Raw genomic sequence first — 16804 nt, forward strand, 5'->3', positions numbered from 1 at the left:
CTTTTTTTAGTTCATTTAGTTCAAGCTTTTCTTCATTTGCTCTATATTAGTAAAAGCCTACAAAATTTGAATTTATCATTTAATTTTGCTGCATTTCCTATGAAAATACTGTGCTTACACATGGCTGATAGATCAAGGAAGAATTTCAATTGATCTTTTAAGATTGTTTTGTGATTTTTTTTCCTTTCTTGACACATATCTATCCCCCTAAGAAAATAATCTTATTTGGTTCTAAGTTAAATATCCTTTTTTAATATAAAACTATTTAAAATATGTTTAGCTGAGCTTTGCTCTTTTATTTGCAAGTGTTTATCTGCAGTTTTTCCATCAGACCAAACAGGCCCAAAAGAAGTGCTGTGTGAAAAGGAACAAACATACAATTAACAGAATCTGCAAGTCCTCTTCAAACAGCTGTCTACTTATAATACAGATTAATATCCCCAATACTTCTCAAAAGTCCTATAAGTATCATGCTACTGAACATACTAATTTTCCCTGCCAATTGTACATTGTACTACAACCTAGCAGTAACTAGGTTGATGTCAGAGAACTGAAACAAAATTGTATACCATATGTCATACGAGAAGCATCTTATAAATATTAGCATATTTCTAAGACAAAAAAATGCATTTTAAGTAATTCAAATACAAAAAAAAAAATCTTTTTATTTGTAAAAGCATTTTTTTCCCAAATCAATTTAAAGTATGCTTTTCACTTTACTTTTACAAGATCAAAGAAACTAAATTGCGTCCTGCAGGTAAAATCTTAGAAAGAGTAACATCTGATACTGTGCAAAATGTCAACAATCAATAATTTATCCTTTCAAGTTGTAATGCTAGGGTCTAAACAGCAATCCATTTGGTCCAAGACAAGACAGAGAAGTCAGTCAATTTGGTAACAATCATAATGTCCCAAAAGATTTCAAGTTGAAAACCATGTGGGACAAGAATTGAATATAAAACTCGAAGTTTCTAACTAAAATCCAATATGAGCCTGCTTTTGCACATTTCTAATTGAGTATCTGAATTCATTTAGACAAACTTTTTAAACCAGCACTTTTTTAAACCCTATTTAAAAATCCGAAAAGTAATGCTAATTGAAGAGAAACAATTAAAAGCATGTGTTTTCAGCTGAAGACCACTATGCAAATTAAAATGTTATTAAAAACAAAACTAATGGATAATTAGCTACCTTTATTATGGTCATTAGCTTTCAAGGCAGCAATGAAATCAGAATAATATTTGTCTATCTCCCAGAGACATGGTCCTCTACAAAGTTGATGTATGCTAGTTAAATATATATTTTGACTAATAGAAACATTATTTGTTATCCAAGAGTCCTCACAAAAAAGTTTAAATTCTCTGACAAAGTTTTAAAAATGTGAAAATTGACTAAATAACTTTAGATTAATAATTAAAAGTACTGAAAAAAAATTATAAAACTCCTTTTGATGTTGGGGATTACTTTTTCTATTACTGTGGCATTCATTTTAAGAATTAAAGCAGTGAGTAGCAGATTTTTATATTATTAACTTTGCCATATGAACTAGTCAATACAACAAAGTCTCTGCTAAACTCTGATCAACCATCTTCAAAGGTTTGGTTCTTCCGTCTTTATAATTTTCTTCAGTTAGAGAGAGTAATCACATCTTTATACACACTTTATGATCCACCACTAATAATCTGTAATAGAATGAACAGAGTAGTTTCCAGGATGTAAGCAGAACAGCTACAAGAGTATTTTTGCTGCACGGTTCTTTCAACCTGCTATTCATAGCTAAGAATGTACTTTAATTTCCCTAAATAGATGTCCAGTAATACTGAAATATGCTTATTAAAAATCTATTTTTCTTCCTTTAAATTATGTCACATTGTCAAACCAATACAAGAATGAATGAATGAAATTTGCAGTATCAATGCAATATTGATATTGTGCAAGTGCTTCTCCAGCACTTGCATAGATTATTTTGCCTTGAAAGAGTCTGCATAGGTTAATTGTTTAGACCTTAATAAACAACTCTGTGGATGATGCATGAAGAGAAACAGGATCCAAGATGGTCAAACAGCTATCAAGACACTAAAGAAGATAAATGATGAAGATTCCTCTGCCACTCTAATCACAGTAATCAAATAAAACTCTTCTATGTATCTCCAGTCTTACAAACAACACAGATTAGAAGGGCTCCAGGAGACGATATTTAGTAAGTAAATACCCTTTTCAAAAAAATGATGAAATATGCCATACTTAAGTATCACAACACTAATCCTTGTTTGATGTTCAGAAACTTGTGGCTTACAAGCAAAGTTTCAATGTTCATTTTGATAAACAGGTTAGACTAACTGGAACCTGAGAGACATAACTGCATAGGCTTCAGGACTACAGCAGAGCTCTACCCCTCTGGAGTCCCCAGAGATTGCCTCTAAGAAAACCCTCTGCAAGAGCCAGCAGCTTTTAGCTGGTTTTCCTATTGAACTTTTTTTTTCTGTATAACTTACAGTTTTTGAGATATGTATTCTATTCTTTGCCCAGATGGACAGTATCAGGGCTTTATAGATAAGAACTCAGGAAAGATTCTTCATCTTCCAGTGTGGAAAAAGCCATTTATGCAATATCTCTGTTGTCTCCCACACAGGACATCCTTTCTGCTAATAAAAGTCTCTGCACGAGCTACAAAAGAAAAGGGAAAAGAAAAAAAAAACCCACAGCAAACCACAACCAACACAACAACAACAAAAAAAACCAAACAAAGGCAGGCAGAAAAAGGAGCAGAGGTAAGGGAAGCTCTGGGAACATGGAATGCTGTTTTTTATAGGAAGCAGTTTCTACAGAAAGGAGAAAGATACATAATGAAATAAAGTATCTTGAATGCTATCAGTGATTTTTCAAATCATGGCAATTAGAGGAAATTCTTTTGCTTAACCTACTTCAATTCTTTTTTTGGACTGTCAAACACCTAAAAACTGGATAAATCTAAATATTTGAGTTACTGAGAACACTTATCTTTCCTTCAGGTCTAGTGAAAGGAAAGGACAGAGTTTAGAATAAATACTGCCTTCTTATGACTGGTGATTTACATATCTGGAATAGCCAAGTACAGTAAAATGCAACTCACAATTCAGTATTGCTGTTTTTGTCTAGAACACCTTCATAAGCAACTTCATTTAAGACTTAAGACTTGGAAAAAATATCTAGTGTTATTAAGTGGCTCACATGCTCCAATAGAAGACTAAAGACTATGCTGTCTTTTACTAACTTGTTGAGACACCAAACTACTCTGTGCACCTTGCTGAGCAACATTAGTTAAAATGTACTAATTTTTTTCTGCTTACTATACAAATGAAGATACAGTCTCATATTTTGCCTTTTCCTGGTTCAGACAAAATTTATGTTTAAAAAAACTTCCATGGCTTAAAAACCGTTCATGGTTTGGATCTTCTCAACAACCTGACTCTGTTTATTTTCTTAAGCTTCTTAAGAGCCAAAATATAACAGTAAAAAAAAAATTTAAAAAAACCCCAAAACCAAACAATACACAAAACCAAAAACAAAACACAAGACTCCTTGGCTTTATTATGAGCTTCTATAAAAACTATATATGCCAAAAGACAAGTATTTGCATCATAAAATCCTTACATTTAAACTGACTTTTTACCTGGAAAGGGTATTACTTCCATTACCAATCGGAGTGGATAGACTAATTTTTCCGTTCCTGATACCTGCTGAAGCACATCCTTTTTCACACACAAAATCCCTCACATTCACTTATGAGCAAAAAAACTAGATCAGAGTGACAGTAAGAAGAGGAGAGCAAGTTACACACTGACATTAAAGAACTTCATTGGGATTAATCTGTCTAACTTCAGTAATACTTATTAGTAACCCCTACTGTATACATTAATTCCTCTGCCAAAAAAGTTTTAAAAGTGTCCCAACACAACTGAAACATTTACATGCCTAAAGAAAAACTATTGAGAATTTTATAATAGCAATTAATGGGGGCTTATGAGAAAGATGGGGACAAACTTTTTAGCAGGGCCTGTAGTGGCAGGACAAGGGGTAATGGTTTTAAACTAAAAGAGGGTACATTCAGACCAGATTTAAGGAAGAAATTTTTTGCAAGTGTGGTGAAACCCTGGCACAGGTTGCCCAGAGAGGTGGTAGATGCCCCATCCCTGGAAACATTCAAGGTCAGGTTGGATGGGGCTCTGAGCAACCTGCTCTAGTTGAAGAGGGTGGTTGGACTAGACGAACTCTGAAGGTCCCTTCCCACCCAAACTGCTCTATGATTCTTTGATAATACTTTGTCTACAAAAATCAGAAAAGAACTTCTGACCAGTATCAGTAACAGGACTTCAGAGGGCTTGAACACACTGAAGGCTTCAGAAAGCCTCAATATACCAATCACCATGAGCAGCTCTTCATATGTACAGTATACTCTACTTGTCAGCTTACTACGTGAGCTCTGACTAGCTATGACGTGTGTTTTATTTGCCTGCATAGAGCATGCATACACACAGTTTATTCAGCATGTAGCCACTTTTCCAGAATGTCAAGGCAGCTGAGACCGGTTGGATGTCTGGAAAAGTGACTGAGAGCTGCAAATACGTATGAAATCGACATTTGCCTTTCACATGGAAAATAAGATTTGACTCAGTTATGAGAAATCCATATCTGGCAACTCCAGTTCTGGTTTCGGGAGCTCTTTCAGTCAAGGCAGTCATGTCCTGAAAACAGCGCTATAACTGGTCTTGTAATAAAATAAATAGCAAACATTTTCTTTCTTTCCCAAGTTAGATAACATCCGCTGTCTTTGTCACATGTTGATAGTTCCAAAAGAACTCTTCTGGTAAACACACAGATATGGATGTTAATTAAACGCAACTCAGATGTGAGTGACAACTAGATGTGCTGTACATGCCCAACACTAACACTCACTAATTGGTTATGAAAAATGTGCAATATGCCATAATTTACTAAAGTACCAATGCCTAATCACTTCACACTGCAATGAATTTCAAGTAAACATGAGTAGTGATGCCATTTATTCTAATAAAATGACAGCTAACACTTACTCCACTATAGTGAACATTTGCACAAAAACAGGTTTATCAGAAGTTATAATGTCCAGCAGCTCTACAGAAAGTTGTATAGAACACTAAGAATTCTTGTAAAAATTGTTCTTATATGTAAGGACATTTGTTCACATGTAAGTGTGAAAATCCAAAACTACTCAGAACTGTATTTTTTATATACAATGTGAACACTTTGACCTCATTTGTATTAAGCCATCAGGACAGATATTAAATAATATCACTGAACATTTATTAATATAACTCTTTTTTGACCAGACTACACAAGCACAAACCGAGAGTTACTCTTTTCTTTTGTTTGCCAAGTCAGCAGAGTGATCAAGAGGAGCTAAGCTTTTTGTTATTACCCAGCTGCACTAGCACAGGATGACTGAAAACTTCTGGAGATGTAACTTTAGGTGATATCAGAATACACCGTAGCAGAAAGGTTCTTCCCAAGCTGAAGAGTTTACACTGGCACTGATGTAACTGAGCCACAGAATAAGATTAGAAGATTAAAAATACTGACACCTAATTCACCTGCCACCAATTCATACTTCATAAATCACTTCCCTTTATTACCGTACTTGCCAATGGATGCAAACTTTTATATTTTGTCATTTTGTAAGTATAGAAAAATAACTCCTACTTACTGATCTTTTATTTAATCCTTGATTTATTAACTATCACAATGAAACTAACAATTTAAAGGGCAATGAAAACACAATCCTACTTAGCGAGAGTAGAACCTAGACCAAAGAACATCCCTCCTTTGCTGAGCCCATTTGGAGTAAGCCATTTAGGGGAAGCCACCACTGCTTCTGAGGTAATTTTAAAAGCTCTATCTACCCACAGCTTCCTCTGCTGACAGTTTTTAGTTTCATTTGCCTGTGCTTTAGTTGTGTTTATGTCTCTTCTCACTGACTGCCAACTTACAGAGGAAATTGCCTATGGAAAGGTAATATTAAAACAGATGTATTCAGCATAATGTTAAGTGTATAAAATAAATAAATTGGAAAAAGTTGTATATTTCTATTCAGTCAAAGAGCATTTAGGGTGAAAGCGATACCACATTTGTTGGTGAAAGCTATTTTGCAGGGATCAAGCTCCCATTCTGCATTGTAACAGATTAAAAGTATCCATCTCTGCCCATGAAATGGTCCACTTGCAGAGCCATATTATATCTTCTCACTGGCTACTCTGCTAAGTTTTTTTGTAGTGCAGGCTCAACAATTTGAAAGTGTCTAAAATTTAAGTTTCAGATCTTACAGGGATTTCTGCAACAGAATTGATAAGATTTGTACTCTTCAAATTTTAGCAGGCAGGACAGTTAACATTGCAGATTTTTATTGATACCAGTATGCCGTAAATATGTCTGTTCAGGTTTTGGGTAGCAGAAGACATAGCTATATCCAGTATACAAAAGCTGAAAATTATACTCATGAGAAACCTGAATGGGACTGACAAGGCATCATTTTAATTATGATACATTTACATAGCGAGTGTAACGTTGAATTAACAGCACTTAAAACTTTGAGTTTGACAGGACACTCATTAACTCAGAATTCTCAACCGAAGATTCAGAAAAATATGCATAAATATTTGACCCATTAAATGCTAATAATAAATCATATATAATAAAAATAATTAAATCTGAGGAAGATTGCTATCAACATTAGTATAGAGGAACTTGAAATAAAGATGTTAGGTACTACATAAATTACTTCAAGGTAGATTTTCAAAACAGGTATGAAATCTATCTTGCTCTGTTATTCATTGCTACTTCAAACTTGTGGATAAATGGGAGATTTATCCTCAGTCTTACTTGAAGTTTTTCTGCTGATGACTTCATTAAACAGTAGCATCACTGGCCTATTTTGTTAATTGAATTAAGGTAGAATCAATTAACCTAATTCTTCCATTTCCATGAACAAAAATGTTTAAAAGTGAAATTTTAGCCTTATTGTATGGGTAATAAGTACTAGCATGATTAGGCTCTGTGAATAGGAAACACCTTCTCTCAGTCTACACATTTCAATAAGTTACTATATAAACACATCTTCTTTTCAAGAGGAAAAAAACCACGCACAGATCTCTCAGTAGTTCCTAAAAGCTAAGAATCTTGCACACTAGTTCCAAGAAACAAGATAGCACAGAACTTTAAAAAAAAAAAAGTTTCAGATAACTAGGAAGAATGCTACTTTCTTTTAAAAATATGTTATTTTAAAAATTATGGTTGCACATATCGATGCAGGAACTTAATTTAACAATAATTCACATATTTTTCTCCATTTAAGACATGTCTGATGTTACTCATGATAAAGTAGTAACTAGTTATGTTTCTATTAAGAAAAAAATCTAAAGGGAAATGGGAAATTAGTTGATGGCATTTACCTTAAAATCCAGTGTTTGAAATCGCACATATTAAAATGGCTTTAAAAAGTAACTTCAGGTTACTCTTTCTTCAAAAACAAATCTAAATTGTTCACAGATATAAAAATAGCAAAAGGTGAAACACCAGAGTTACTATTCTTGACCTCTTGCCTCACAGTCTTATCTAACATTTTTTGAAAACAATGCCTGGGATAATCTACCATTAAACAATCTTTCTGGTTATCTGTTGTGAACAAGGTCTTCCATCACAATAAAAGCCCTGCTTCAGATAATACAAGTGTCTTAGAAAAGCTATTCTGTGTCCAGTTAGAGGATAACTAAGGAATCTGTTCCACATTTCGTATGTAGAATCAGGGGGTTTAAACTATCACCTCAGTCTTTTACTAGCTGTAGGCTTTATTTATATTACAGTAGCATGTAGGAGCAATAATCACAGACCAGAAGCAGATTGTGGGAGAGGCTCTATCAACCTGGGACAAAAAGATAATGCAAATAGAGGACAACAGTGAGACAGGCATACATGTGAACAAGGAGACAGTCTTCATCATGGGACAACAGTATTTCCAGTGGATTATCAGCTGAGCTACTGTAAAAGATTTTTTGGCATCACAGCAAATAAAAAAAAAAGTGCTTGACGACTTTAAAGGATGTATGTGTTCATGAACAAAGAGTTTCTCCTAAACGACGAGGACAGCAGGGAAGAAAGCACAAGGGTGTTATTTTGCAAATGTTACATTAGCATGATAGGTTTAGAGTGCAAGTTTATTCAACCTCTTGATACTGAAGGAAAGAAAACAGTCCCGAACAATCTGCAAGAAAAGTTAGTTGTACCTCTACATGCACACATTCAAGAGTACTTAAAAATACACTAATCAGTACACACATTTAGAAATACTGACAGGGAATTCCCCTTACCTCCTCCCACCCACTTCACTACTACAGAAGTGTGTCGCTTGCCATATGTTATGATAAATGTGTTATCTTTGAATGGCAAGTATGGTATAGCACCATATATTTCTTTTCCAATCACCAAATACCATTTTGTTATTTCAGAACTATTTAGTCATGAATGTCCTTTGCACTTCTTGACAGATGAGAAATAAGAAAGGACAGTCTCCAACGTGCAAGGAAGATAGCAATGACTGTGTTGCACTGAGTCTGTATTCAACACAAATGTTAGGTGAGCAAATAGTACCAGTATAACCAAATGTATTTTTTCTATATATCTAAACATTTGAAATATTTTTATTTTAGTTTTATTATTTTCTTAGTACCTTCCCTTAAAAGGTAGCATTGCTATTGAGTACGTTTCCTATGAACTCAATGCCAAAAGCACTTATCAAAGCCACAACATTCTCAGCTAATAAATACACAAAGTTAGACAAATATGAAAGTAGATGGAAGTAGTGTCTACTAGATCTTCTGATTCTTTGTCTAATAATGACTTACAAACTCTTCAATTTCAGCCTGGAATCAATGACCATTTTGGCAACATGTACTGGAGCTATGTATCATTATTCTCTATTTTCTGGTCCAAGAGGGCTATATCCAACAAATTGTTTTTTTAGCTAACTTGTTAGACTTAGGAGTTTATTAGGAAAATATATGGCTTATGGCTTGAAAGACCATAAAGTGGTTTAAAGAGACCTAAGGGACAATGATTTATCTACCAGAATCAACTTTCTCTGTCACAACAGAACATGGAAATGTGAAAAACGGGATTAAAGATTCAAGTTATCTGCTTAAAAACTGCAAATGCTTTACTGTTTATCAAGAATGACACTTCAAAAGTTATCTGGATGGTGTGACATAAGATTGTAGAATCCACTTGCACATTTTGCATGAAGTGGTGTTAAAGACTTCCTTTTCTGGGAGTTGTTGGACCTCATACCACCATTTTTACCTGCTGAATCTGCATATTAGATACAAATGTTAAAGAGTAATACCTGTGGAATTTGCAACTTAAGTTACGAAGTTTCGTTTTGTAAACAAAAAAATATTATTCCCATTATCAGTCTCGAGAATTGAGATATAAGGGGATCAAGGGGAATATTCATTCTACTTAATTTAGCACTTACCTTACAAGCTTATGTTAGGAAGACTTTCTTTAGGAAGACTCCATCTAACAGAGAAATAAACTCACTGAAAGGGTCTTTCCAAGAAGAAATCCAAAGTTAAGTCTTCTAAACCACCCCTTTAAAGACACTGACTTTTCTATTTTCTACCCAGGAACAGCAGCCTCCACATGTTTGTAAGAAGTTAGGCAGTGTACATTCCCTTGGGTTTTGTTTGAGTCTGAAAACTCTCTGACAATTTAAACCGATCTTAGTTGTGGCTGCCAGGGTCATGCCCCTGGCACTGCATTCCCATCACCTCTTTTGCACTGTCCCTGATGCTTGTGTGACCCCAGTTTGAGCTAGTTTAGGGAGCTAAACAGATGAACAATAACTTTAAAAACATTTCCCTTAAAAAGCCTAGATCTACATTTTTAATATTAGTGAGGGTGCTGTTTGTATTACACCTGAGGGCATTTCACAGATAAAACATATGATTAGCAACAGAGCAGTATATATTCTAGAAATAGATTTATTATTTTTCACAGCAAGGACAGAACAAAAAAGAACCCTTAGTAAACCAAAAATACTAACGCTCAAGATAGAGCATACACATACCATTTATGTCTAGAAGCCAAGAATTTGTATAATAAATAATATTGCAAGAACAGTCATATATGTTTTAAAGTAATTTAGTACACCCATTAAAACAAAAGGTTCTTCCCTTCTCAGCTGCATAACCCCTTGGACTCAGACACATAAGTGCTATATGAACTAATTCCTACAGAACCTATTGGAAGTTCCAGGTCGGTGACATTCAGACCATGGCCCATGGACATGGACCATATCCATAAAGGAACTGGAAAGTTTTACTTACATGAAAAAAAATTTCATCACATCTATTTAACACCTATTTATAACCAATAAACTGAGAAAACAATACACTTCCCATTAAGAAAGCTCACCAATTACTACACATCTCCAATTTAATAAATTTAACTAGGCTACATATGAGGCCACTTATCAGAAGAATCCTAGGGAATGAAAATTATGAAATTGTCTGAAATAGTCTGTAACAAGACTGACATCAGCACAGGCAGAAATAACTCCAGAAACCCCAACTTCTTTGGGAACAGACCTTTCATGGAGTTATATTTTTGTTCTGCATGAGCTATATGGGTGGTGAAGGGTCATCTTTGAGGCACATGGAGTAAAGAGTCTTTATTCACTAGAAAATACTCACTTGGTAGTCAGAAATAAAAACCAAGTCTCAGCAATCACCTGCTTTCCAGCTGTAATAACTGTAAGTAGTCTAATCCAGTGCCATGCTATAGTGGCTAACAGTTCTTCCTTTAGTCCACACAAAAGTCTTCTTGTGCAGAATTTAAAAGATTTGAAGTAAATGACAGATGGAACCAAGCACTGACAAGAAAACAAAATACTGAAAAACTGGTCAGGGAGTAGTATTCAGTCCGAGTTCTGACTAACATAGACAGTAAAATAATTTGTATCACTTTAAACTTAATCATAATGCACATGCATAAAGAATTCAGATAAAAGATGCACAAGCTACTTTAGTTCTGGCATTTTCTAATCTCTGCACAAATCTTATAAAATTTATTCTAGTTTATATAACTTCAAGAAAACACAATTTTAGAAGACCAACAAATCATCAATTTGTTCATTAAAAACTATTTATGTACATATTATGTATGTATATACACATACAGAGGCAGGAAAAAAGGTCTATTTCTGCAATGAAGTCAGCATGAACAAGATTTTGCTCCATGAAGAATCTAATTGCCTCTAGTCTGCCTACAGATTCATTACATCTTTAAAATATTAGCCAATATTTGTCTTTGTTATTCAAAATACATGACTATGCACAGAGATGACAGAACCTTCCAGAACAACCTTTCAAGGACTATAAGCCATGGACACAGATTCCCTTCCATTCTTCTTAAGTGATGTGAAAGTCACACAGCACAACTGCCACAACCTCTCTGTACCTAGGTCATTCCTGGTCTAAGCATCTTCTGGTAGTGCATGAAAATAAGGTTGATAAACAGCTATTACATATGGTCTGCCTTCACCTCTAGTAGTTCTGTTACACTGTACTCTCAAGAAACTATCTGAAACCTTGCAATTAAAATGTTAATAGAGATGTATACATATCTCTGAGCTTGCTTTGAGTCTTGGGAATAAGTAATTTTTCAGCTAAATGTAGGCATATAAACCAAACCTAGATTCACCACAGTAGGGAGAGTTAGGAGTCACATGATATTGCCACAGAAAAAAGCCCATTCTCTCCACCCCATTTCTATTTAGACTAGGCTTGTATCGACTCCTCTAAAAATTTTTTAATTATTATAATTATATACACAAAGAATTCACCTGTTTAAAAATTAACATATGCTTAAAATGTTCATCTAAAGAAAGGGATCATAAGAGGTAAATCCAATACAAATTAATGAGTTTCCAATAAATAGTAACAGAATCTTTTGGAATTAGAAATGCATCATTCTACATTTAATTCAGAATGCTTTTCACTCTCCAATAAGTATTCCCCTCACATTTAACTGTCTCCGGGTCCTTCCAACAACTACCCTATGCAAGTTGCTTATCATATCTGCATCTAATGCAGTTTGTAATTTGCTTGAAAACACCTCCTATGCTTAGCATATTTATAAGTTACACTAGATCAAATATTGGAATTAAAAAAGTTGGGCCCCAGAAACATTTACTTCTACCTTCCATGTCACAGCTTTCGTCAAAATGTAATAGATATCAATATAACCTTAAACACACATTCAGGTACATGTAGAATTCTGAATTACAGATCTGATCAAATAGCATAAAAAGATTACACTTCCATTGCTGTAAAACTAAGAAAAATCACACAAGCTTCTCTTTCTTAATATTTAAAGAGACCCATCTCCTGCTGGAGAACCTTAAAGCTTTGCAGTGATTTTATCTATTTTTAAATCATTCGGAACAACAGCCATCAATCCGAAGAAGTATATTTTCTAAGTATTCTTTTACTTTTCAACAGAAGAAAGACATTGGGAAGTTACTTAAATCCATTAGGATGCATGTAGAGTAGCCTCTAGCAACTTCCAACCTAATTAAATAAGCAGAATTTTTCTATTTCCATACAAATATTCTAGTATTTCAGTAAACATTTTGTACCTCAGTAGGCATCAGTGTTTGTTAATCTCATACATAACTAATAAATTCCAGTCCTGCAACGAGCTCTATACATTCAACAGGACCATGCTCAGGCATGCTAGACCACCAAGCTAGGTCACTGCAGGATAATGTTCTTCTAAGTACAGTAGTTTCTTATTGTGTCGAAATGATTCACTTCTACCATCACCTTGCAAAATCTAATTTGATAATTATAGTAATTATCAATTAACATCTCATCACTATTTGATGACACACAATGACTTGAGGCTAACTAGCACTTAGTACTCAAATTTAACAAAAATGCCATGAAAAGAGGCATCGCATCATGGCAAAGGCCAGCAAGCATAAGGAACTGAGTAAACAAAGAAATGTGCAACAGTTTTCAGACCCTTACAGGTTAAATTTTTCTGACAGGCTTCCCATTCACAGCTGGGCCAATGTGGCAAGCTGGGTGAGACACACGTTGCCTGGACAGGCATCTGTGCAGATCTGCAGCCATTATAGAAGTGGGAGTACCATGCTAGGCTATGGCCACGGGACAGGCCACAACCTTTGTCACCTATACGCTTCTTCCACCCAGAAAATGGCTCCCATAATGAGAAAGCCTGCGCTAACAATACTTAAGTTTGAAGAAAATGCTTCATTATTCAGTACAATAAACCTCTGCAAGTTTTGTAATAATTAAATTTACTTTGAAAAAAGAAATCAAATAAATCGTTATATCTAATTATGTAACACGACTACCAGAAGACAGAAAGCTGAAGAGCTAAGTACAAAACGAATTTACAAGGGGTTTTATCTACAGTTTTCGACTCTACATCTGCTTTTACATGGATGATCATTCAAGTCTAGAGAATACTCAACAACCTGTTGCAACTGAAACCTTTTCTTCCATTTACCTTACAGTATAAGACACTTCATCTCAGCGACTTTATCTAATCTGTTTCCTATGAGCTAAGAACCTGCATTTCAGTATGCCTGAAATATTTCTTATTTCTTTAATGCTGAAATAATTATTATAGAAAAGTTAGCTGGTTATCGCATAGTATTATGATTCATTCAAAACAGCCATGGCCCATATATTTAGAATGTGCTTTTTTTTATCACATTAGAAGATCAGAGTCATGTAGTTCTCTCATGCGTATGACCACATCTTTCCATTAAAAACTTTCTGTGACTGTATCAGAATTTCCATTTTCATGAAGGACTTCTATAAAAACTGTCATCTTCTCTCTAAAGTAAATTTTTGCATAAAAATGATGAATTTATTAGAATCCATTAGAATTCAGAGTTATAAAAGAATCAAAATTTTGTGAAAACCTAATAGAAGCATTAAGCATAAACTCTGCATTAAGACCTCCATGCTGGTTTACATGTCAAAGAATTTTTAGAGGACTAACTGTAATCTGTGTTTTCTGCGTTATATAAAAATAAAAACGTATTTTGTTTCTGCATTACATAATGGTTTTATTTTTCATTGTTTAATGTCTTATAAGCTTCTTACCTTTATCAGCACCAATATTTCTCAGAAATAATGTATCTTTTTCTCTTTGCTTCCCCTACCCCTCTTAAATACTGATGTGTAAAACTAACTTGGTGTTAGGACTTTTCCTTAGGGTAGTTTGTAAACACTACATAACTCCCTGAGACATATATTGCTCTAAAAATGATACTACTGCAAATGCTTAGTAACCTGAAATATGCTGTAAAAAAAAAAATTTCCATACTATGTGCTAAACAAAAGTGTCAATTCACTTTTTAATCCAATAAAATGGCTAGTTTACTACTAAACCACAGAAAACTGTTTTACATGGCATCTAAATTGATTCCTGAATCACTGGCACTTAAAACTGTCTTATATGAAAAAAAATTGCATTTTTAATGTAAACAGCAAAGAATCATCATCATTTGTCTTCCAAATGAAACATCATGTTGGCATCTATCAACAACAACTACCAAAAGAACAAAAAGATAGCGACATGGAGTTTAATTTGCAGAGAGAATTATTTCAGGTATGTCTTGTTTCTGAATAACAATACCCTGTTAGGGCTTGCAGGCCTCAGCATACGTAGTTTGGGAATAGCAATGACAGCATAAACAAAGCACTGAAAAAAGGTTTATGAGGGTGGAGTCCATTATTAAACACTGGATTAAAACACTTCTGTATCCTGAGGCTCCAAACTTTCTGAGGATGCAGTAATAAACCCAGAGCAGACAAACTACAGCACACTTGGCTTATAACCCTTCTTCCTCAATACACAAGCCCATCCAGTTACTAAAACTGAATGCACCGTTGTTCCCTATGAACTACTTGAAAACAAAGAACTAAAACACAAAGACCATTCCCCTTCATAGAGTATTAACTTCCGCTGTTAATAACTAACTCATCGTCCCACACGATACAGTTCTGCATTGTACAACACATACCACTTCAGTCAGACAATGCACACAGCAATAAAACTCAACCCAGCAAAGAAAGTGAAAGCTGCGTTTGTTCAGCACGTTATTTGGCGCAGCCAACTGTAATGCTTCTGCCTGCCATTTATTGTTTACTCTGTCAAAGGATTATTAAGAATTAGGCTACATTCGGCGATTTTTTGAGAAGGGAATTTACATGCAAAGTGACTGACACTTGATATTTAAAGTCTATTGGTCGACTCTGACCCTTCGTTTACAAGTGACTCATTTGACTGCAAGGATCTCTGATGTGGAAATGCTCAGATAGGAATCAATCGCAGTTTTTGTCTCGGGTAAATGTTACTTGGCAATCCAAAAGAAATGAACAATGCTCGAACCGAGGTTCACATAGAACAGCACTCGTATGTTTAAAGAATTCCTTTTACATGCCTGATTTAGTTCTAGTCGGCGATTTATGACTCCCCTTCTCCTAATAACTTATCTCGGTGCACACTGTTTTTAAACACACACACACAACCAGCAGTTAACTCTTTTGCTGCCTAAAAGAACAGAAATGTACGGGCGTATTTAAGTAAATAAGAAAGCAGGTTTGGTCCCGATAGGGCTTTTGATTCTCTGTGGGAGGTGGGGATAGGGGAAAGATAGGACGAAAAAGGGAAAGAAACATGTACGTACAGTTTGCAAATCCTTGTTCTATAAAGAAACGGTTGTAAGAAAAGACCATTCCCACATGAAATCAGCTCAGTGCGAGTTCTGCAGTTTACCTCTGATAAGGATAAAGTAAAAGCATTTCTCTGTACCCAAGCGAGATTCCCTTCCTCTCAAGAAGGCAGATGCAGCATTTCTATAAACAAAAATGTCTCTAGCCCTACCTTGTGCCAGTACTTGCAACATGTGGAGCTGAAGCAACAGAAACGCCCACCATCCCCGACAGAAGATGAAACAGAAGTTTAACTTTATCGTCATTCCGCCTCGCCTGCTATTCCTTCGGGCAGTAATTTTGCGATCCACCTTTCTTTCAACCGTTATTGCCTCACTGATCCCAACGCGAGCCGGCTGCCTGCCACTCCTGACAGCGCTTTGGTCATTGCTCGTTCCGCACCCCGAGGCCGGGCTCTCTTTGGTGGGTTGGGAACATCGCCCGCTGCCTGCGCCCCAGTGTTTGGAGGGGACTGAAGCCCCTGCTTGCCAGGAACCGCGGACTCTTTGATTTGTGCTCACTTGGCATGCAACCCGAAAGCAGCACTCCCTGTGCCTCCCGGTATGATCACCGCCACCTAAGTCAATGTTTCTTGTGGAGGTATTGATTGCACCAAAACAACCAGTCAGAAATGTGAAACACATGTTTCTCTGCACTGTCACATCCAATGCCTTCAACAGAGAGGGAGTAAGTTTATGGGCGTCAGTATTTCAGCAAATCCAGATCCTTCAGCACATCGCTAACAGAAACAGGGAAAGACTGATCCATCTTAGCCACCAGCAGACAATCTGAAGAGTACCTCTCATACCGCAACGATGATGGAAACTGTTACCCCTGTGGCTTTTATGACCAGCACATGTCCCTTTCTCCTGTAAAAAACCTGCGATAGAAGTATTAAATTCTCGGGGGGGGGGGGAGCGCCAAGGAAAAAAAAAACCCACTAATTGAAAGTGTCTCGCTGTTCCTTGCGCTAAGGATTT

At 35.5% G+C, this 16804-nt stretch overlaps 1 protein-coding gene across 1 annotated transcript in view; it reads right to left on the bottom strand.

Annotated features, from left to right (window-relative positions):
- Window positions 1–16468, bottom strand: part of SDK1 (sidekick cell adhesion molecule 1) — a gene marked incomplete at its 5' end in the record, with an annotated part of 412638 nt that extends 396170 nt beyond the window's left edge. Inside the window, one exon of the mRNA XM_082006804.1 lies at window positions 15997–16468. Within this exon, the coding sequence (XP_081862930.1) occupies window positions 15997–16468 (472 nt within the window). The remainder of the gene's footprint in view (window positions 1–15996) is intronic.
- Between the last annotated feature and the right edge of the window lie 336 nt (window positions 16469–16804).

This window comes from Phaethon aethereus (assembly GCF_964289735.1).
Source record: "Phaethon aethereus genome assembly, chromosome: 15".
Taxonomy (NCBI): Eukaryota; Metazoa; Chordata; class Aves; order Phaethontiformes; family Phaethontidae; genus Phaethon; species Phaethon aethereus.